The sequence below is a fragment of the Salvelinus alpinus genome, chromosome 27, assembly GCF_045679555.1.
Source record: "Salvelinus alpinus chromosome 27, SLU_Salpinus.1, whole genome shotgun sequence".
Lineage (NCBI taxonomy): Eukaryota > Metazoa > Chordata > Actinopteri > Salmoniformes > Salmonidae > Salvelinus > Salvelinus alpinus.
Genome location: NC_092112.1, coordinates 5,367,631 through 5,392,466, shown reverse-complemented (window position 1 = coordinate 5,392,466; position 24,836 = coordinate 5,367,631). Strand labels below are relative to the sequence as shown.

At 42.8% G+C, this 24,836-nt stretch overlaps 1 protein-coding gene across 3 annotated transcripts in view; it reads left to right on the top strand.

Moving 5' to 3' along the window:
• LOC139555916 (DNA (cytosine-5)-methyltransferase 3A-like) overlaps positions 1-24,836 on the top strand; it is a 112,663-nt gene that overhangs the window by 68,832 nt on the left and 18,995 nt on the right. For all 3 annotated transcript variants that reach the window (XM_071369288.1, XM_071369286.1, XM_071369287.1), the window contains 8 exons: positions 10,945-11,128; positions 14,011-14,095; positions 14,302-14,447; positions 18,881-18,971; positions 19,053-19,201; positions 20,696-20,781; positions 20,856-20,925; positions 24,546-24,664. In XM_071369288.1, the coding sequence (XP_071225389.1) occupies positions 10,945-11,128; positions 14,011-14,095; positions 14,302-14,447; positions 18,881-18,971; positions 19,053-19,201; positions 20,696-20,781; positions 20,856-20,925; positions 24,546-24,664 (930 nt within the window). The remainder of the gene's footprint in view (positions 1-10,944; positions 11,129-14,010; positions 14,096-14,301; positions 14,448-18,880; positions 18,972-19,052; positions 19,202-20,695; positions 20,782-20,855; positions 20,926-24,545; positions 24,665-24,836) is intronic.

Sequence of the window (24,836 nt, the reverse complement as noted above, 5' to 3'; positions counted from 1 at the left end):
TCAAGCACCCAAGCTAACTGGCTAGCATTGGCTAGCTTGTCAGCTATTTCCACACACAAATGAGGGAACAGCTCACTGTGACCATTTTACTCACACTAGCAGAGCTGGTTAGACTGTTTTTATGTTATCCAGAGTGTTGGTGACGGTAACTGTACTGCTGGCAACAACTTAATTACGCATTTTTAACCAGCGTTTCTTTATTTACGCTTTTTTTTGCCAACCGGCCATATTCGAGGGGTGTTGAGCGTTCGTAAATGTGTCAGTTATTCTGTGCTCTAGCACCCTCCGACGAGTGCTCTGAAACCGGAGTAGTGACATCATGCTCTGAAACCGGAGTAGTGACATCATGCTCTGAAACCGGAGTAGTGACATCATGCTCTGAAACCGGAGTAGTGACATCATGCTCTGAAACCGGAGTAGTGACATCATGCTCTGAAACCGGAGTAGTGACATCATGCTCTGAAACCGGAGTAGTGACATCATGCTCTGAAACCGGAGTAGTGACATCATGCTCTGAAACCGGAGTAGTGACATCATGCTCTGAAACCGGAGTAGTGACATCATGCTCTGAAACCGGAGTAGTGACATCATGAACAACCTATGGAAACGGTTACTTGCATAGTGGAGTATTTGTTTAGACATGTAGCTAGTTAGCTAGCTAAACAATGAACCATAATCCCAACTCATAACGTTACTACCCTGCGTGAATCTGCAGGTAGCTAACCAAAAATGTTCAATATTAGCTAGCTAGCTAACATTAGGCTAGAACTAGCAATGCAAATGGCTCTGAGATACGAATAATATTACTACACTGATCATACACATAACGTTAGCTAGCGAGCCAGCCAGTTTACGTTAACCTAGCTAGCTAACGCTTTCTGACTAAATTAGAAAGATGTAACATCTGGAAATGTAGCTAGCTAGACTATCTTACCTTTATACATGGATGGAGGCTTCTCCCTCTCTGCCATGGAGGCCATGGTTGCTTTAGATTGAAGATGTAAACCGATATAAACTGTTTCATACAACAGCCTTCTGTGTGATCTCTTTTCGACACCGTCTGCATATTTGCAATCAAACGCCAGAATTTTCTCCATATCCTTAGCTTTCATACTCTAATTCCACTGATTTCAAAACTCGGTCTTCCAGAAAGTGGAGAGCAACACCTTATGCAGTTCTACTAAGTGATGTCTTTCAAACAATTAGAAAGGATTACCTGGACATACTGACCAGCTCATATTATAGACAGGATTACCTACACATACTGACCAGCTCATATTATAGACAGGATTACCTAGACACACTGAGCAGCTCATATTATAGACAGGATTACCTAGACACACTGACCAGCTCATATTATAGACAGGATTACCTAGACACACTGACCAGCTCATATTATAGACAGAATTACCTAGACACACTGACCAGCTCATATTATAGACAGGATTACCTGGACACACTGACCAGCTCATATTATAGACAGGATTACCTGGACACACTGACCAGCTCATATTATAGACAGGATTACCTAGACATACTGACCAGCTCATATTATAGACAGGATTACCTGGACACACTGACCAGCTCATATTATAGACAGGATTACCTGGACACACTGACCAGCTCATATTATAGACAGGATTACCTACACACACTGACCAGCTCATATTATAGACAGGATTACCTGGACATACTGACCAGCTCATATTATAGACAGGATTACCTAGACATACTGACCAGCTCATATTATAGACAGGATTACCTGGACACACTGACCAGCTCATATTATAGACAGGATTACCTGGACACACTGACCAGCTCATATTATAGACAGGATTACCTGGACACACTGACCAGCTCATATTATAGACAGGATTACCTAGACATACTGACCAGCTCATATTATAGACAGGATTACCTGGACACACTGACCAGCTCATATTATAGACAGGATTACCTGGACACACTGACCAGCTCATATTATAGACAGGATTACCTACACACACTGACCAGCTCATATTATAGACAGGATTACCTGGACATACTGACCAGCTCATATTATAGACAGGATTACCTGGACACACTGACCAGCTCATATTATAGACAGGATTACCTACACACACTGACCAGCTCATATTATAGACAGGATTACCTACACACACTGACCAGCTCATATTATAGACAGGATTACCTACACACACTGACCAGCTCATATTATAGACAGGATTACCTGGACACACTGACCAGCTCATATTATAGACAGGATTACCTGGACACACTGACCAGCTCATATTATGGACAGGATTACCTACACACACTGACCAGCTCATATTATAGACAGGATTACCTGGACATACTGACCAGCTCATGTTATAGACAGGATTACCTGGACATACTGACCAGCTCATATTATAGACAGGATTACCTGGACACACTGACCAGCTCATATTATAGACAGGAACATTCTATATGGCAGACCAATCCCAACTCATCTATCGGCATGTGCAGCGCATCCATTATCTCAGCCAATCATGGCTAGCGGAATGGTTCCTGGCTTTTTCTGTGGCTCAACCAACTAGGCTTGTAGTTTAACAATTTGATTTGTATTTACAGATGGCATAGAAGTTTGTTATTAAGGCACATGAATGTTCACATGTCCCAGAATGCATTTCTGCCAAAAAACACATTTAGATTTTTTTTTAAAGAAAGTTTACGTTCAAATGTCTCTCCTGTGACATAGTGATGCACTACATCCACCTAGTTTCCTGATTTTTTTTATTTAACAGTTTTTACAGTCATTTTCATAATGATTATTAGTAACTGGAATAACAAATATTATTTACATCAACAACATATGAATCACTACAAAACGTATTGTATGTCCTCTTATACACTATATTAGACCCAGCCTGACCTCTTATACACTATATTAGACCCAGTCTGACCTCTTATACACTATATTAGACCCAGTCTGACCTCTTATACACTATATTAGACCCAGTCTGACCTCTTATACACTATATTAGGCCCAGCCTGACCTCTTATACACTATATTAGACCCAGTCTGACCTCTTATACACTATATTAGGCCCAGCCTGTCCTCTTATACACTATATTAGACCCAGTCTGACCTCTTATACACTATATTAGGCCCAGCCTGTCCTCTTATACACTATATTAGGCCCAGCCTGACCTCTTATACACTATATTAGACCCAGTCTGACCTCTTATACACTATATTAGGCCCAGCCTGACCTCTTATACACTATATTAGGCCCAGCCTGACCTCTTATACACTATATTAGGCCCAGCCTGACCTCTTATACACTATATTAGGCCCAGCCTGACCTCTTATACACTATATTAGGCCCAGCCTGACCTCTTATACACTATATTAGGCCCAGCCTGTCCTCTTATACACTATATTAGGCCCAGCCTGACCTCTTATACACTATATTAGACCCAGTCTGACCTCTTATACACTATATTAGGCCCAGCCTGACCTCTTATACACTATATTAGGCCCAGCCTGACCTCTTATACACTATATTAGGCCCAGCCTGACCTCTTATACACTATATTAGGCCCAGCCTGACCTCTTATACACTATATTAGGCCCAGCCTGACCTCTTATACACTATATTAGGCCCAGCCTGACCTCTTATACACTATATTAGGCCCAGCCTGTCCTCTTATACACTATATTAGGCCCAGCCTGACCTCTTATACACTATATTAGACCCAGTCTGACCTCTTATACACTATATTAGGCCCAGCCTGGCCTCTTATACACTATATTAGGCCCAGCCTGACCTCTTATACACTATATTAGGCCCAGCCTGACCTCTTATACACTATATTAGGCCCAGCCTGACCTCTTATACACTATATTAGACCCAGTCTGACCTCTTATACACTATATTAGGCCCAGCCTGTCCTCTTATACACTATATTAGACCCAGTCTGACCTCTTATACACTATATTAGACCCAGTCTGACCTCTTATACACTATATTAGGCCCAGCCTGACCTCTTATACACTATATTAGGCCCAGCCTGACCTCTTATACACTATATTAGGCCCAGCCTGACCTCTTATACACTATATTAGGCCCAGCCTGACCTCTTATACACTATATTAGGCCCAGCCTGACCTCTTATACACTATATTAGGCCCAGCCTGTCCTCTTATACACTATATTAGGCCCAGCCTGACCTCTTATACACTATATTAGGCCCAGCCTGACCTCTTATACACTATATTAGACCCAGTCTGACCTCTTATACACTATATTAGGCCCAGCCTGACCTCTTATACACTATATTAGGCCCAGCCTGACCTCTTATACACTATATTAGGCCCAGCCTGACCTCTTATACACTATATTAGACCCAGCCTGACCTCTTATACACTATATTAGGCCCAGCCTGTCCTCTTATACACTATATTAGACCCAGCCTGACCTCTTATACACTATATTAGGCCCAGCCTGACCTCTTATACACTATATTAGGCCCAGCCTGTCCTCTTATACACTATATTAGGCCCAGCCTGACCTCTTATACACTATATTAGGCCCAGCCTGACCTCTTATACACTATATTAGACCTAGCCTGTCCTCTTATACACTATATTAGGCCCAGCCTGACCTCTTATACACTATATTAGGCCCAGCCTGTCCTCTTATACACTATATTAGGCCCAGCCTGACCTCTTATACACTATATTAGGCCCAGCCTGTCCTCTTATACACTATATTAGGCCCAGCCTGACCTCTTATACACTATATTAGGCCCAGCCTGACCTCTTATACACTATATTAGACCCAGCCTGACCTCTTATACACTATATTAGGCCCAGCCTGTCCTCTTATACACTATATTAGACCCAGCCTGACCTCTTATACACTATATTAGGCCCAGCCTGACCTCTTATACACTATATTAGGCCCAGCATGTCCTCTTATACACTATATTAGGCCCAGCCTGTCCTCTTATACACTATATTAGGCCCAGCCTGACCTCTTATACACTATATTAGGCCCAGCCTGTCCTCTTATACACTATATTAGGCCCAGCCTGACCTCTTATACACTATATTAGGCCCAGCCTGTCCTCTTATACACTATATTAGGCCCAGCCTGACCTCTTATACACTATATTAGGCCCAGCCTGACCTCTTATACACTATATTAGACCCAGCCTGACCTCTTATACACTATATTAGGCCCAGCCTGACCTCTTATACACTATATTAGGCCCAGCCTGTCCTCTTATACACTATATTAGGCCCAGCCTGTCCTCTTATACACTATATTAGGCCCAGCCTTTGGAACTTTGGTTTTCCTAGATATGGCTACTACATTGTGATCAATACATCCTATGGATTTGGATACTGCTTTAAAGCAAATTTGTGCAGCATTAGTAAAGATGTGATCAATAAATGTTGATGATTTAATTCCTGTGCTGTTTGTAAATACCCTGGTAGGTTTTTTATTTTTATTTTTTAATTTTATTTTATTTTTTCTTATTTTTTATTTTTTCTGGGGGGTGGATCAGCTTAATATTGCGGAAAGAATGTTGTTTCCAATGTAATTGTCTGCATCATTTCCAATCCCCCATATTTTTTTGGGTAAATATATATATCCATTCACGTATGCATACATATACACATATATACATACACATACCTACATAGACATACATACTTTTTTTTAAAGAGTATACCTTTATTATTATTCACTGCAAACCCTACCACCAATCCCCCAATTGGAGTAAACTGATAAACATTTCTGTTTTTACCTTCAATTTATACATCTTATACACATTTACAGACACAGTCTACTTTATAATAGTTCTCTCTTGTTTGTTCTTAGTCCTTCCTCTATTTCTGTTGTCCATCCAGTTTGATTTCCACTTGTAACTGTGCTATTTCACAATAGCTCCGCACCTACACACATTTCACAGATCCCGTATGCCCTACATTGTTTATCTTGTTATTAGTCCCACCCTTCAGCTCCACTCAACCTTTCCCATCTATCTTCCAACATCATCCATTTCGGATTTTTATTTGCCATATATTTTTCAGCTGTGCTGTGATGCTTCACAAAAGATTTGAATCTTCCTATTCTCATAGCTTCCACGGATTGTAAATTAAAAATAAACATTTTTGCTAAAATAATTATTATATTATTGATTGATTGACTATGGCTTTTCAAATCCCCCAGTATTGCTATCTGTAGCGTTAGTTCTACGCAAATGTTGCAATTCTTCAACCATTCCTGGACCTGTGACCAAAAACGAGCTACATGCGGACAATACCAAAATAAATGGTCTAATGACTCTGCCTCCTCACAGCAGAATCTACAGAGCTGAGAAGATTGTATCCCCCATATATATAACATTCTATTAGTTGCAAGAATTTTGTACAATAATTTAAATTGAAAAATTCGAAGTTTTGAATCCGGCGTTGTTTTGCGTATCAATTCATAAACCATGTGCCATGGAATGGGTACATCGAAAATCTCTTCCCAACTATTTTGCAATTTATATGGCACAGCTGTAAGTTTTTTGGTCCTTAAATGAAATTGGTATATGTTTTTATTTATCACACTTTTCTTTAACCATTTATGTTCTTTAATATAAGGCCGACATACAAGTTCCTTACTTTTATCCCCTTCCACCTGCCTCTTCCATTTTTGTGGTAATGCTGCAATTAATTGGTTGTAATTTTGGGTAGAGCAGACATTTCCATATGTCTGTGTTAGCTGCATGTGTGACATAACTCCACCAGTCCTATTTATGACATCATTCACAAAAATTATACCTTTTTTAAACATTTCTTCAATAAATACAGTTTTTTTTATCAATTACTATATTTGAATTTAACCACAATATTTGTTGTACTATTTGTTCCGTCCTTTCAGGTGGATTAAACTGAAATTGCAACCAACTTTCTAAGGCTTGTTTAAAAAATAAAGATATTTTGGAGATTATTTTTTTTCAAGCAACCGAAAGTGAGCAGGTGTAATCTGAATAAAGGGAAAAAGGCCCTTCTTGAACATAGGATGAGACATTCGTACCAATCTACTAGAGAACCAGTTTGGATTTAAGTATAACTTTTGTATGACTGATGCCTTTAGTGAGAGGTCTAATGCTTTAATATTTAATAATTTCTGCCCTCCGAATTCATATTCGTTATATAAATAGGCCCTTTTAATTTTATCTGGCTTGCCGTTCCAAATAAAATTGAATATTTTTTGTTCATATAATTTAAAAAGCAGGTCACTAGGTGTAGGCAAAACCATAAGCAAATAGGTAAACTGTGATATGATTAAAGAGTTAATCAGGGTGATTTTCCAACAAATAGACAGGTATTTTCCTTTCCATGGTAGCAAGATCTTATCTATTTTTGCTAACTTTCTATAAAAATTTATTGGAGTGAGATCATTTCTTTCTTTTGGGATTTGTATACCGAGTATGTCCACATCACCGTCAGACCATTTAATTGGTAAACTACATGGCAATGTAAAATGTGTATTTTTTAGTGATCCAATACGTAATATGGTACATTTATCATAATTTGGTTTTAATCCAGAGAGGATAGCAAATGTATCTAGATCCTCTAAGAGGCCGTGGAGAGATTCTAGTTGTGGTTTTAAAAGAAAACATGAATCATCAGCGTACAATGACACCTTAGTTTTTAGGCCCTGGATTTCTAATCCCTTAATATTAATGTTTGATCTAATTTTAACAGCTAACATTTCGATGGCAATAATAAATAGATATGCCGATAGTGGACAACCTTGTTTTACTCCTCTAGATAGTTTAAAACTTTCTGAGATGTAGCCATTATTTACTATTTTACACCTAGGGTTACTATACATAATTTTTACCCATTTTATAAGAGATTCCCCAAAATTGAAATATTCTAGGCATTTATATATAAACTCCAGTCGTACTTTATCAAAAGCCTTTTCAAAATCAGCTATGAAAACCAGGCCTGGTGTCCCCGATATTTCATAGTGTTCTATTGTTTCCAGTACTTGCCTTATATTATCTCCAATGTATCGTCCATGTAAAAAACCTGTCTGATTAGGATGAATAATATCTGACAAAACTTTTTTTATTCTATGCGCCAAGCATTTTGCTAGGATTTTTGCATCACAACACTGAAGTGTAAGAGGTCTCCAATTTTTTAAATGGACTGGATCTTTATATATACCACTTGGGTCCTGTTTCAGTAATAATGATATCACACCTTCTTGTTGCGTGTCTGATAATCTATCATTTATATAGGAGTGGTTAAAACAAGCTAATAGTGGTCCTTTGAGTATATAAAAAAAATGTTTGTATACTTCCACTGGTATGCCATCCAGTCCTGGAGTTTTCCCATCCTTAAAGGCCCCAATTGCATCAAGTAGTTCCTCCTCTGTAATTAGGCCTTCACATGAGTCTTTCTGTACAGATGTTAATTTTACATTATTATTAGGGAAAAAATCCATACAATTAGTTTCAGTTAGTGGAGATGGAGGAGCCTGAAACGAAAATATATTCTTAAAGTACTTTACTTCCTCTTTCAAAATATCATTTGGTGAATCATGCGTGACTCCATCATTTGTAACAAGTTTTAATACGTTTTTTTTGGTAGCATTTCTATATTGAAGATTGAAAAAGAATTTGGTGCATTTTTCCCCATATTCCATCCAGTTAGCTTTATTTTTGTAATATATTACACTGGATCTTTCTTGAATAAGTTCCTCCATTTCTTTTTGTTTTTCCTCTAACTTATTCTGTGCCTCTATGGTACCGTTTTTATTGTTATCTAACTGTACTGTTAGTCCTTCAATTTCCTTTGTTAATATGGACTCTTTTGATCGAAATTGCTTTTGTTTTATAGATGAGTACTGAATTGCATGGCCTCTAAAGGCACACTTAAAAGTGTCCCATACAATATGGGGATCTGCTGTACCTATGTTATGTCTAAAAAAGTCAGTTATAAATTCTTCTGTCCTAGTTCTAAACAATTTATCATCTAGTAGGCTTTGATTAAATTTCCAATATCCTCGCCCACGTGGAAATTCTGTAAGAGTAATATATATGCCAATTATGTGATGGTCCGACCGCATTCTGTCCCCTATCAAACACTTTTTAACTTTTGGTGCCAGAGAGAATGATATAAGAAAGTAGTCAAGGCGACTAGCTTGATTAAGCCTCCGCCATGTATATCTCACTAGGTCAGGGTATTTAAGTCACCATATATCCTCTAATTCCAATATATCCATGACATTCCTGATTTCCTTAAGTGCCTGAGGGTGATAGTTTGTAGTGTGATTTCCTTTCCGGTCCATAGAGGTATTTAAGACCGTATTAAAATCTCCCACTATAATAATAGAGTCTAGTGTTGCTTGTAGAGTTGATACATTCTTATATATATTGTCAAAGAAGCTTGGATCATCATTATTCGGACCGTATAGGTTAATAAGCCATATATGTTTATTGTCCAATAACATATTTAAAATAATCCATCTACCTTGAGGATCTGTTTGGACAAGTTGCACATTTGGATCAAAGTTATTATTAATTAAAACCATCACCCCTTTTGAATTTCTTTGCCCATGGGAGAAATATATTTCGCCCCCCCAGTTCTTTTTCCACAAAACTTCATCTAAAACTGTTGAATGGGTTTCCTGTAAACAGTAGATATTATAATCCTTCTCTTTTAGCCAGGTAAATACTGATCGTCTTTTCTTATTATCTGCTAAGCCATTACAATTGTAACTGGCTATACTTATTTCACCACTTACCATAATGAGACACACCTTTCAATTATTTTTATCAAAATATATGTTTGTAAACGTCCTATTAAAAAGTAACATAATGATTGAGTGTCTATATAGTTGTACCATGACATTTGCATCTCCACTAAGCAAACCTCCAATTGGTCCCCACTATTCCACCCGCCAAAAGCCCCCATCTCGAGTTGGGTTGTCATCCCAATGCCCGGCAGACCACCCCCGACCCCCCGCATCGCACAGCCCCGGACCGACTGGGATCCATCCTTCGAAAAGTGCACACAGCACCATCCACCGAACCGAAGCAGATCCATTGCCAAATGCATTTCCATCGCCCTCACCTCGATTTTTATTACATATTGCTGTGAATCATCCTCTATAGTCCCTAACATCTTTTACTTCTTCCTTCGCAACAGTTGTGGGATACACACATACACCCACACACATTCAGCCCTTACCCCCACACAACCATAAGCTCACCCTCTCAACAATTGCACCATCCCAGAGCCCAACTCAAGATGGGTCATGATTTACAAATGTACTTGCAGTTGCAGCTGCATGAGAAGGCCTGCAAGACCGCGCAAAAAATGAGCATAAATGTAGAGATTTATTTACCATTGTCACATCCTAGATGATGGAGGTCAAATGTACACCTTCTTCCTGAAACACCCACAATACGGTCATCCATTTTGACCATGTTCCCAAGCCTCTCCATGCAGTCCGATTGGTTTCGTGCCACCAGGGCCACAATAATATACCCCCTCTCTGAATGTCCGAGTGTGACCCCCTCCCCATGGGTTACTGCAGCTAGTGTTGCCAGCACTGCCACTGCCTGGGTGGGGGCACCCCACCGGAATCCCCACCGGCTAGGTACAAGGTCATCAAGGTTCTCATTAGCAGCTTTGAGAATTTCCTTGTTTATTATGCTCTCCCTTTAGGAGTCAACCTACCCTGGTAGGTTGACTGATAACCTAAACCAGGTTGCAGACACTGGTTACTGTTTGAAGCTTTTTCTTGAGTGGGCAGCTTGATGAAAGCCAGTTAATATTTAGGTCACCCAGAAAATATACCTCTCTGTTGTAGATTCTAGTTCTGTTGTCTCTACGACTGTTTCCTACTAGCATTTTTTGATGTCTGTGTGCGTGTTTAGGTGTTTCTGTGTGGAGTGTGTGGATCTTTTGGTGGGTTTGGGTTCGGCGTCAGCTGCGATCAGAGAGGACCCCTGGAACTGCTACATGTGTGAAACACACAACACACACGGGTTACTACGACGACGCGACGACTGGCCGTCACGACTACAGGTGTTCTTCGCTAACAACCATGAACAGGAGTTTGTAAGTCAAAGGTCACGTAGAGATGTTTACATGTTTTAATGTGTTGGTCTAAAGCATCAAACTGGTTCCACATATGTGACCGATCAACTCGATTCGGTCTTATGTAGCAACAGTATTTGTTTTACATTGGATGAAAGTAGAGTCTCAGAGCTAGAAAATGGTATGTCAAACACTACAGTTGAGGAACAACGGGAAAGTACTTCTGCTTTGAACATTGATAAACTTGTAACCTCATTTTTTAGAAAATGGCCTTTGAATGTTTTGGTACCTACTGGAGAGCTCTTCTTTGTCAACACCCATTCAGCATCGTTCACACCCTCTTAAGCTTTAGCCACACCCATCAAATCCATCTCACTAAAGGTTGATCTGAGCGTTCTGTCCTAACAACAGCAGTCAAGCACCCAAAAGCTAACTGGCTAACGTTGGCTAGCTTGCTAGCTACTTCCAGACAGAAATGAGAGAACAGCTCACTGACCATTTTACTCCCCCTAGCAGAGCTGGTTAGGCTGTTTTCATGTTATCCAGAGCGTTGGTTACTAACTGTGCTGCTGGCAACAATGTAGTTACGCTTTTTTGCCAACGTTTACTGACACCGGCCATATTCAAAGGGTTTTGAGCGTTCGTAAATTCGTCAGTTATTCTGAAAAGACACATAATGAGAGAACAGCTCACTCTGACCATTTTACTCCCCCTAGCAGAGCTGGTTAGGCTGTTTTCATGTTATCCAGAGCGTTGGTGACTGTAACTGTGCTGCTGGCAACTATTTGCGCTTTTTTGACAACTTTTACTGACAGCGGCCATATTCAACGGGTGTTGAGCATTTGTCAATTCAACAGTTATTCTGCGCTCTGACACACAGACGAGAGTGCTCTGAAATCGGAGTAGATAGCCAGAGTAAATTTACCAGCTACGTCTATCGACAACAGGTGTCGCAGTGACATCATTAACATTCTATTGAAATGGATACTTGTGGAGTATTTTGTTATGACATGTAGCTAGCTAGCTAAGGTTAAATCTAGACTTGGTTCCCTCTATCGTAATCGCTCCTCTTTCACCCCAGCTGCCAAACTAACCCTGATTCAGATGACCATCCTACCCATGCTAGATTACGGAGACGTAATTTATAGATCGGCAGGTAAGGGTGCTCTCGAGCGGCTAGATGTTCTTTACCATTCGGCCATCAGATTTGCCAGCAATGCTCCTTATAGGACACATCACTGCACTCTATACTCCTCTGAAAACTGGTCATCTCTGTAAACCCGTCGCAAGACCCACTGGTTGATGCTTATTTATAAATCCCTCTTAGGCCTCACTCCCCCCTATCTGAGATACCTACTGCGGCCCTCATCCTCCACATACAGCTGAAGTCGGAAGTGTACATACACTTAGGTTAGAGTCATTAAAACTCATTTTTCAACCACTCCACAAATTTCTTGTTAAAAAACTATAGTTTTGGCAAGTCAGTTAGGACATCTACTTTGTGCATGACACAAGTCATTTTTCCAACAGTTGTTTACAGACAGATTATTTCACTTATAATTCACTGTGTCACAATTTCAGTGGGTCAGAAGTTTACATACACTAAGTTGACTGTGCCTTTCAACAGCTTGGAAAATTCCAGAAAATTATGTCATGGCTTTAGAAACTGCAGGTAGCTAACCAACCAGGTTCAATGTTAACCATCTAACATTAGGCTATAGCTAGTCAAGCAAATGGCTCTGAGATACAAATAATATTACTACACAGATCATACACGTAACGTTAGCTACCAAGCCAGCCAGCTAACGTTAGCTAGCTAGCTAACAGTACACTTTAACTTGAAATGAAAACGACTTTCTGACAAAATTAGACACGTGTCTGAAAATGTAGCTAGCTAAACTATCTTCATGGACACTTCTCCCTCTCTGTCACGGTTGCCATGGTTGCCCTTAGTTTGAAGACTGGTGTTTTCTCCTCTAAAAGTGGAGAGCAACACGTATGCACTTCTACTAAGCAGTTTATTTTAAAGCAGCGTTAGACAGGATGACCTGCAATGCCATCAGAATCATCTTAAACCCAAACTCTGACCATTTGACTCGCCAGAGCTGGTTAGGTTGTTTTCATGTTATCCAGAGTGTTGGTGACTGTAACTGTGATCCTGGCAACAATTTAATAATGCTTTTATGCCGACGTTTGCTGACACCGGCCATAGTCAACGGGTGTTGAGCGTTGGTAAATTCATCAGTTATTCTGCACTCTGTCACACTTGTTGCAGTGACATTCTATTGAAATGGATACTTGCATACTGGAGTCTTTTGTTAAGTTTTACTACACAATACATTTAAAAAAAGCTGTGTTAGACAGGATTACCCTAGACATACTGACCAACTCAAATAGACAGAAGCGTGCTATATGGCAGACCAATCCGAACTCATCTCTAGGCATGTCCAGCCCACTCATTATCTCAGCCAATCATGGCTAGCGGGAAGGTTGCTGACTTTTTCGGTGGCTAAACCAACTAGGCTCGTAATTTAACAATTGTATTCGTATTTACAGATGGCATAGAAGTTTGTTATTAAGGCACATGAATGTTCACATGTCCCAGAAGGCATTTCTGCCCCCCAAAAAACATTTTGATAAAAAAAAAAAAATTACTTTCAAAATGCTCTCCTGTGAAGTAGTGAGTAGTTTGACATATTTGGTTTCCAACACCTACCTGGCACACTGGCTGATTAGTTGAATAAGGTGTGTGTGGGTTGGAAATCAATGATGTGGAACAGGGAACCAGTTTGATATCTCTGCTTTAGACCAACACATTAAAACATGTAAACAGCTCAAAATGTTTTATGGCTGAGGATCACAGGGATGACATTGAACCCCTCCCCCCTCTCCCCCTCTTCTAGGAGGCAGCCAGGTTGTACCCTCCTGTAGCAGCTGAGAGGAGACAGCCAATCAGAGTCCTCTCTCTGTTCGACGGTATCGCCACAGGTCAGAACACCAGCGCGTGTGTGTGTGTGTGTGTGTGTGTGTGTGTGTGTGTGTGTGTAGTATGTTTTTGTGTATATGTGTGTCTTTAATGTATCTGTGTGTGTGTGTGTGTGTGTGTGTGTGTGTGTGTGTGTGTGTGTGTGTGTGTGTGTGTGTGTGTGTGTGTGTGTGTGTGTGTGTGTGTGTGTGTGTGTGTGTGTGTGTAGGTCTCTTGGTGCTCAGGGACCTAGGTATTCAGGTGGACAGGTACGTGGCTTCAGAGGTGTGTGAGGATTCTATCACCGTGGGGATCGTACGTCACCATGGTTCCATCATGTATGTTGGAGACGTACGCAACGTCACACGCAAACACGTGAGTCTTCTCTCTTCTTCTGCTCTCCTCCTTTCCTTCCCTCCTCCCCTTCTCTCCTCCTCTTCTTCCCTCCTCTTCTTCTGCTCCTCTTCTCTCCTCCTCCTCTTCTTCTCTACTCCGCCACTTCTTTCCTCCTCTTCCCGCCTCTTCTCGCCTTCTCTGCTCCTCCTCTTCTCTTCTCTCTTCCCCTTATCTCCTCTACTTCTCCTCCTCTTCTCTCCTCCTCCTCCTCTTATCCTCCTCCTTCTCTTCTCCTCCTCTCCTCCTCTTCTCTCCTCTTCTTCTCTCCTCCTCCTCTTCCTCTGTCCTCCTTCCAAAGTTCCATAATAACTCTAACCCTAATGAAGATCCAACTGAGTGTTTGCCCTGAGATTGAGAAATGGGGGTTCGACCCCTGGTCATACCAGAAACCTGGAACCTGATGCCATTAAGGAGATGGATAGTGTCCTGTCCAGGGGGTGTCCTGTACATCAAATATCATTTCAAATCAAATTATATTTGTCACATGCGCCGAATACAACAGGTGTAGACCTTTACAGTGAAATGCTTACTTACAAGCCCCTAGCTAACAATGCAGTTTTAAGAAAACTACCTAAAAAATAAAAATAATAATAATTAAAGAGCAGCAGTAAAATTACAATGTGGAGGCTATATACAGGGGGTACCGGTACAGAGTCAATGTGGAGGCTATATACAGGGGGTACCGGTACAGAGTCAATGTGGAGGCTATATACAGGGGGTACCGGTACAGAGTCAATGTGGAGGCTATATACAGGGGGTACCGGTACAGAGTCAATGTGGAGACTATATACAGGGGGTACCGGTACAGAGTCAATGTGGAGGTTATATACAGGGGGTACCGGTACAGAGTCAATGTGGAGGCTATATACAGGGTATTACGGTACAGAGTCAATGTGGAGGCTATATACAGGGGGTACCGGTACAGAGTCAATGTGGAGGCTATATACAGGGGGTACCGGTACAGAGTCAATGAGGAGGCTATATACAGGGGGTACCGGTACAGAGTCAATGTGGAGGCTATATACAAGGGGCACCGGTACAGAGTCAATGTGGAGGTTATATACAGGGGGTACCGGTACAGAGTCAATGTGGAGGCTATATACAGGGTATTACGGTACAGAGTCAATGTGGAGGCTATATACAGGGGGTACCGGTACAGAGTCAATGTGGAGGCTATATACAGGGGGTACCGGTACAGAGTCAATGAGGAGGCTATATACAGGGGGTACCGGTACAGAGTCAATGTGGAGACTATATACAGGGGGTACCGGTACAGAGTCAATGTGGAGGTTATATACAGGGGGTACCGGTACAGAGTCAATGTGGAGGCTATATACAGGGTATTACGGTACAGAGTCAATGTGGAGGCTATATACAGGGGGTACCGGTACAGAGTCAATGTGGAGGCTATATACAGGGGGTACCGGTACAGAGTCAATGAGGAGGCTATATACAGGGGGTACCGGTACAGAGTCAATGTGGAGGCTATATACAAGGGGCACCGGTACAGAGTCAATGTGGAGACTATATACAGGGGGTACCGGTACAGAGTCAATGTGCGGAGGCACCAGTTAGTCTAGGTAATATATACATGCAGGTAGAGTTATTAAAGTGACTTATGCCTAGATAATAAACATAGAGAAGCAGCAGCGTAAAAGGGGGGGAACAATCTATGACTAGGGTGGCTGGAGTCTTTGAAAATTTGTAGGGCTCTGACACTGACTGGTATAGAGGTCCTGGATGGCAGGAACCTTGGCCCCAGGCATGTACCCTCTGTAGTGCCTTGCGGTCGGAGGCCGAGCAGTTGCCATACCAGGCAGGGATGCAACCAGTCAGGATGCTCTCGATGGTGCAGCTGTAGAACCTTTTGAGGATCTGAGGACCCATGCCAAATCTTTTCAGTCTCCTGAGGGGGAATAGGTTTTGTCGTGCCCTCTTCACGACTGTCTTGGTGTGTTTGGACCATTCTAGTTTGTTGGTGATGTGGACACCAAGGAACTTGAAGATCTCAACCTGCTCCACTGCAGCCACGTCGATGAGAATGGGGGCGTGCTCGGTCCTACTTTTCCTGTAGTCCACAATCATCTCCTTAGTCTTGATCATGTTGAGGGATAGGTTGTTATTCTGGCACCACATGGCCAGGTCTCTGACCTCCTCCCTATAGGCTGTCTCGTCGTTGTTGGTGATCAGGCCTACCACTGTTGTGTCATCGGCAAACTTATTGATGGTGTTGGAGTCGTGCCAGGCCGTGCAGTCATGAGTGAACAGGGAGTACAGGAGGGGACTGAGCACGCAACCCTGAGGGGCCCCTGTGTTGGGAATCAGCGTGGTGGATGTGTTGTTACCTACCCTTACCACCTGGGGGCGGCAAGTCAGGAAGTCCAGGATCCAGTTGCAGAGGGAGGTGTTTAGTCCCAGGGTCCTTAGCTTAGTGATGAGCTTTGAGGGCACTGTGGTGTTGAACGCTGAGCTGTAGTCAATGAATAGCATTCTCACACAGGTGTTCCTTTTGTCCAGGTGGGAAAGGGCAGTGTGGAGTGCAATAGAGATTGCATCATCTGTGGATCTGTTGGTGCGGTATGTAAATTGGAGTGGGTCTAGGGTTTCTGGGATAATGGTGTTAATGTGAGCCATGACCAGCCTTTCAAAGCACTTCATGGCAAACAGATGTGAGTGCTACGGATCGATAGTTATTTAGGCAGATTACCTTAGTGTTCTTGGGCACAGGGACTATGGTGGCCTGCTTGAAACATGTTGGTATTACAGACTCAGACAGGAAGAGGTTGAAAATGTCAGCACAAGTTCGGAGTACATGTCTTGGTAATCTGTCTTGCCCTGCAGCCTTGTGAATGTTGACCTGTTTAAAGGTCTTACTCACATCGGCTGCGGAGAGCATGATCACACAGTTGTCCCGAACAGCTGGTGCTCTCATGCGTGTTTCAGTGTTACTTGCCTCGAAGCAAGCATAGAAGTAATTTAGCTCGTCTGATAGGCTTGTGTCACTGGGCAGCTCGCGGCTGGGTTTCTCTTTGTAGTCTGTAATAGTTTGCAAGCCCTGCCACAGAGCCGGTGTAGTAGGATTCAATCTTAGTTCTGTATTGAGGCTTTGCCTGTTTGATGGTTCGTCGGAGGGCATAGCGGGATTTCTTATAAGCTTCCGGTTTAGAGTCCCGCTCCTTGAAAGCGGAAGCTCTAGCCTTTAGCTCAGTGCGGATGTTTGCCTGTATTCCATGGCTTCTAGTTGGGGTATGTACGTACAGTCACTGTGGGAATGACTTCATCGATGCAGTTATTGATAAAGCCAGTGACTGATGTGGTGTACTCCTCAATGTCATCGGAAGAATCCCGGAACATGTTCCAGTCTGTGCTAGCAAAACAGTCCTGCAGCTTAGCATCTGCTTCATCTGACCACTTTCTTATTGACTGAGTAACTGGTGCTTCCTGCTTTAAATTTTGCTCATAAGCAGGAATCAGGAGGATAGAATTATGGTCAAATTTTCCAAATGGAGAGTTTTTTCCCTTCTGGTTGCACATTTAATATGCTGATAGAAATCAGGTATAACGGATTTAAGTTTCCCTGCATTAAGTCCCCCGGCCACTAGGAGCGCTGCCTCTGGATGAGCGTTTTCCTGTTTGCTTATGGCGGTATACAGCTCATTGAGTGTGGTCTTAGTGCCAGCATCGGTTTGTGGTGGTAGACAGCTACTAAAATACAGATTAAAACTCTCTAGGTAGATAGTGTGGTCTACAGCTTTCATGAGATACTCTACCTCAGGCGAGCAAAACCTTGAGACTTCCTTAGATATCGTGCACCAGCTGTTGTTTACAAATATACATAGACCACCACCCCTTGTCTTACCAGAGGCTGCTGTTCTATCCTGCCGATACAGTGTATAACCCGCCAGCTGTATGTCACTCATTAAAGAGAAATTCTTCGTTCAGATCGAGGTGAGTAATCGCTGTTCTGATTTCCAGAAGCTCTTTTCGGTCATAAGAGACGGTAGCAGCAACATTATGGACAAAATAAGTTACAAATAATGTGAAAAAACAAACAAAATAGCTGGTTGGTTAAGAGCCCATAAAACGGCAGTCATCCCCTCCGGCGCCATCTAGGGATAGAGTCCGGCAGGGGGTGTCCTGACATCAGCTGTCTCAATCGCAGGGGGTATGTCCTGCCAGGGTGACTGTCCTGTCCAGGGGGGACTGTCCTGTCCAGGGTGTACTGTCCTGTCCAGGGGGTGTACTGTCCTGTCCAGGGGGTGTCCTGTACATCAAGCTGTCTCACTACAGAAACACAGACTAGTGTCCTGTCCAGGGGGTGTCCTGTACATCAAGCTGTCTCACTACAGAAACACTAGTGTCTTGTGGTCTGGTTCAGGCTACTGACTTAACAACATACTTTCTGTCTGTAGATCCAGGACTGGGGTCCGTTTGACCTGGTGATTGGAGGAAGTCCCTGTAATGATCTGTCCATCGTCAACCCCGCCAGGAAGGGACTCTTCGGTGGGTGTGTCTCGCATTTCATCATCATCTTCCTGTGAAATGTCCCTCATAATAAAGTCTGTGTGTGTCCACCCCCCCCAGAGGGTACCGGACGGCTGTTCTTTGAGTTTTACCGGCTGCTCCACGAGGCCCGTCCCAAACCAGACGACCACCGACCGTTCTTCTGGCTCTTTGAGAACGTCGTTGCCATGGGGATCAGCGACAAGAGAGACATCTCACGATTCCTCGAGGTACACGCACGCACACACACACACACATTAATGTTGATTGGGCATTCGCTCTAGAGCAGGGATGGGCAACTGGTGATATGCGGCCCTCCTTTTGAAGGCCTTCAGATCATTTCCAACCCCCAGTCGGGGTCTGAACTGATAGAATACATGTGGTTGTGCATCAGCAGCTTTTCTCTTGTTATGTCACTCACTCAATTAGCAAATCAATTAACAGAAGATCAATGTGCAAGTAGAGATAATGGGGTGCAAAGGAGCAAGTTAAATAAATAAATACAGTAGGGGGATGAGGGTAGTTGGATGGGCTATTTACAGATGGGCTGTGTACAGGTGCATTAATCTGTGAGCTGCTCTGACAGCTGTTGCTTAAAGCTAGTGAGGGAGATATGAGTCTCCAGCTTCAGTGATTTTTGCAGTTTGTTCCAGTCATTAGCAGCAGAGAACTGGAAGGAGAGGCGGCCAAAGGAGGAATTGGCTTTGGGGGTGACCAGTGAGATATACCTGCTGGAGCGCGTGCTACGAGTGGGTGCTGCTATGGTGACCAGTGAGCTGAGATTGGTGACGAATATAAATCGAGGGCCAACCAACGAGAGCATACAGGTCGCAGTGGTGGGTAGTATATGGGGCTTTGGTAACAAAACGGACGGCACTGTGATAGACTACATCTAATTTGCTTAGTAGAGTGTTGGAGGCTTGTTTGTAAATGACATCACCAAAGTCAAGGATCGGTAGGACAGTCAGTTTTACGATGGTATGTTTGGCAGCATGAGTGAAGGATGCTTTGTTGCGAAATAGGAAGCCGATTCTAGATTTAATTTTGGATTGGAGATGCTTAATGTGAGTCTGTAAGGAGAGTTTACAGTCTAACCAGACACCTAGGTATTTGTAGTTGTCCACATATTCTAAGTCAGAGCCGTCCAGAGTAGTGATGTTGTACGGGTGGGCAGGTGCGGGCAGCGATCGGTTGAAGAGCATGCATTTAGTTTAACTTGCATTTAAGAGCAGTTGGAGGCTACGGAAGGAGAGTTGTATGGCACTGAAGCTCGTCTGGAGGTTTGTTAACACAGTGTCCAAAGAAGGGCCAGAAGTATACAGAATGGTGTCGTCTGGGTAGAGGCGGATCAGAGAATCACCAGCAACAAGAGCGACATCATTGACGTATGCTGCCCCCATGTGGCCATGAGAGGTACATACTGTATTCATTGTTGTCTATGGAGCGTTGCTGCCCCCATGTGGCCATGAGAGGTACATAATGTATTCAATGACGTCTATGGAGCGTTGCTGCCCCCATGTGGCCATGAGAGGTACACCATTTATTAATTGACGTCTATGTAGCGTTGCTGCCCCCATGTGGCCATGAGAGGTACACCATTTATTCATTGACGTCTATGGAGCGTTGCTGCCCCCATGTGGCCATGAGAGGTACACAATGTATTCATTGTTGTCTATGGAGCGTTGCTGAGGACAATGCTGTCTAACTGTGTGGGTGTTTTCCAGTGTAACCCAGTGATGATCGATGCCAAAGAAGTGTCTGCTGCTCACCGCGCCAGATACTTTTGGGGAAACCTGCCGGGCATGGGCCGGTAAGACACGCTGAATCAGAATTACCAGAATAATGATGAAACAACAGTGTAACAGTAATCATGTCTATGTCCAGTCCTCTCACAGCCATGGTGAATGATAGGTTGGAACTACAAGACTGCCTGGAGCACGGACGCACAGCCAAGGTAACGGGTCTGTGTGTATGAACAGGACTCCAGTAAATAAACTTGTATTGTCGCACGAACGTTTCGGGTATGAGCCCTTCTTTAGCAAGGCAACTGCAATCAACGTCACAACAGCTATACTACACAGGTGGCATGATTCTAAATTCCCTGTAAGTATTGTCCCATCAACAGAGAGAGCTGTGGAGGAAACATGACAGTCTAATACAGACACACAATTGCATTACATTATGATGTAATTACCTAAATGTTTGGCATATTTAGAACCTACTACAGAAAAACCTACGGTCCTATTTCAAGGTCGATCAAGGAAGTGCTGAATAGACATTGGCACATACACTACATGAGAGATACACTACATGACCAAACGTATGTGGACAGCTGCTCGTCGAACATCTCATTCTAAAAACAAAGGCATTAATATGAAGTTGGTTCCCCCCTTTGCTGCTATAACAGCCTCCACTCTTCTGGGAAGGCTTTCCACTAGATGTTGGAACATTGCGGCTATAACAGCCTCCACTCCTCTGGGAAGGCTTTCCACTAGATGTTGGAACATTGCGGCTATAACAGCCTCCACTCTTCTGGGAAGGCTTTCCACTAGATGTTGGAACATTGCTGCTATAACAGCCTCCACTCTTCTGGGAAGGCTTTCCACTAGATGTTGGAACATTGCTGCTATAACAGCCTCCACTCTTCTGGGAAGGCTTTCCACTAGATGTTGGAACATTGCTGCTATAACAGCCTCCAGTCTTCTGGGAAGGCTTTCCACTAGATGTTGGAACATTGCTGCTATAACAGCCTCCACTCTTCTGGGAAGGCTTTCCACTAGATGTTGGAACATTGTTGCTATAACAGCCTCCACTCTTCTGGGAAGGCTTTCCACTAGATGTTGGAACATTGCTGCTGTAACAGCCTCCACTCTTCTGGGAAGGCTTTCCACTAGATGTTGGAACATTGCTGCTATAACAGCCTCCACTCTTCTGGGAAGGCTTTCCACTAGATGTTGGAACATTGCTGCTATAACAGCCTCCACTCTTCTGGGAAGGCTTTCCACTAGATGTTGGAACATTGCTGCGGGGACTTGCTTCCATTCAGCCACAAGAGCATTAGTGAGGTCGGGCACTGATGTTGGGCGATTAGGCCTGGCTCGCAGTCGGCATTCCAATTCATCCCAAAGGTGTTCGATGGAGTTGAGGTCAGGGCTCTGTGCAGGCCAGTCAAGTTCTTCCACGCCGATCTCGACAAACCATTTCTGTATGGACCTCGCTTTGTACACGGGGGGCATTGTCATGCTGAAACAGGAAAGGGCCTTCCCCAAACTGTTGCCACAAAGTTGGAAGCACAGAATCGTCTAGAATATCATTGTATGCTGTAGCATTAAGATTTCCCCTCACTGTAACTAAGGGGCCTGAACCATGAAAAACAGCCCCGGACCATTATTCCTCTCCCACCAAACTTTACAGTTGGCACTATGCAGGTAGCGTTGTCCTGGCATCCGGCAAACCCAGATTTGTCCGTCGGACTGCCAGATGGTACATTGTGTCTATCATTCCTGATGGTATTCCCTTGTCACAACTGTATCCACTGTTACACCATGATCAGAGGGAATTCTTATCCATCATCGTTACGGTTGGAGGATAAAGGTTAGAGGTTGCAAATGCAAATTAATTACTTAAAAATCATACAATGTGATTTTCTGGATTTTTGTTTTAGATTCCTTCTCTCACAGTTGAAGTGTACCTATGATATAAATTACAGACCTCTACATGCTTTGTAAGTAGGAAAAACTGCAAAATCGTCAGTGTATCAAATACTTGTTCTCCCCACTGTATGTACGGCAGGACCAACTCAGAAAGATAGGTAGGAGCAAGCCCATGTAACGCTTTATAGGTTAACAGTAAAACTTTGAAATCAGCCCTTGCCTTAACAGGAAGCCAGTGTAGGGAAGCTAGCACTGGAGTAATATGATCAAATTTCTTGGTTCTAGTCAGGATTCTAGCAGCCGTATTTAGCACTAACTGAAGTTTATTTAGTGCTTTATCCGGGTAGCCGGAAAGTAGAGCATTGCAGTAGTCTAACCTAGAAGTAACAAAAGCATGGATTAATTTTTCTGCATCATTTTTGGACAGAACATTTCTGATTTTTGCAATGTTACGTAGATGGAAAAAAGCTGTCCTTGAAACAGTCTTGATATGTGTAACGGGCATCTAAGTCGTTCTCCTCCTCAGACGAGGAGGAGCAAGGATCGGACCAAAATGCAGCGGGTGATGAATTTATTTAGACAAGACGAAACACGAAGTAGACTTGAATAAATTACAAAATAACAAAAACGACGTAGACCGACCTGAACATGAGAACTTACACAAAACGAAGAACGCAGGAACAGGAACAGACAAGACAAACGAAACAGTCCCGTGTGGTAACAAACACTGACACGGAAGACAATCACCCACAAACAAACAGTGAGAACAGCCTACCTTAATATGGTTCTCAATCAGAGGAAACGTCAAACACCTGCCCCTGATTGAGAACCATATAAGGCTAATTAACCATGAACCTAAACAAGAAACAAATAACATAGACTGCCCACCCCAACTCACGCCCTGACTAAACAAATACAAAAACAACGGAAAACAGGTCAGGAACGTGACAATATGTTCGTCAAAAGAGAGATCAGGATCCAGAGTAACGCTGAGGTCCTTCACAGTTTTATTTGAGACGACTTTACAACCATCAAGATTAATTGTCAGATTTAACAGAATATATCTTTGTTTCTTGGGACCTAGAACAAGCATCTCTGTTTTGTCCGAGTTTAAAAGTAGAAAGTTTTCAGCCATCCACTTCCTTATGTCTGAAACACAGGCTTCTAGCGAGGGCAATTTTGGGGCTTCACCATGTTTCATTGAAATGTACAGCTGTGTGTCATCCGCATAGCAGTGAAAGTTAACATTATGTTTTCGAATGACATCCCCAAGAGGTAAAATATATAGTGAAAACAATAGTGGTCCTAAAACGGAACCTTGAGGAACACCGCACAGCCCCTGAGTGGTTTGCTGATGTCAACGTTGTGAACAGAGTGCCCCATGGTGGTGGTGGGGTTATGGTATGAACAGTCATGGACGGACAACGAACACAATTGCATTTTATCGATGGCAATTGAATGCACAGAAATACAGTGAGGAGATTTTTAAAGGTATCTGTGACCAACAGATGCATATATCTGTATTCCCAGTCATGTGAAATACATAGATTAGGGCCTAATGATTTTATTTCAATTGACTGATTTCCTCATATCAACTGTAACTCAGTAAAATCATTGACATTTTTGCATGTTGTGTTAATATTTTTTTTCAGTATATCTTTATTTTATTGTCATGTTTCCCCCACAGCTCTCTCTGCTGGGATCCCTTGATTGGGCCAGTACTGACTGGGAATGTATCATGATGCCCGTCTGTAAGGTCTGGTTGTTGTGACAATGATTGCCATTGAAGAAGGGCTCGAACCCCAAAACGTTCATGAGGCAATACGTTTATTCACTGGAGTGCTGTCCTATCTCTGTTCTTTGGGTTATATTTGGGCCAGGTAACATTCCCCTCCTGAACAGAACCCTTTATCTGTTGTAGTTTGGGAAGGTGCGCACGATAACAACGCGTTCTAACTCAGTGAAGCAGGGGAAGGATCAACACTTCCCTGTTTACATGGACAACAAGGAGGACATACTCTGGTGTACTGAGATGGAAAGGTAACTCCTGACCCCTGACCTAACTATACTGAGATGGAGAGGTAACCCCTGACCCCTGGCCTAACTATACTGAGATGGAAAGGTAACCCCTGACCCCTGACCTAACTATACTGAGATGGAGAGGTAACCCCTGACCCCTGGCCTAACTATACTGAGATGGAAAGGTAACCCC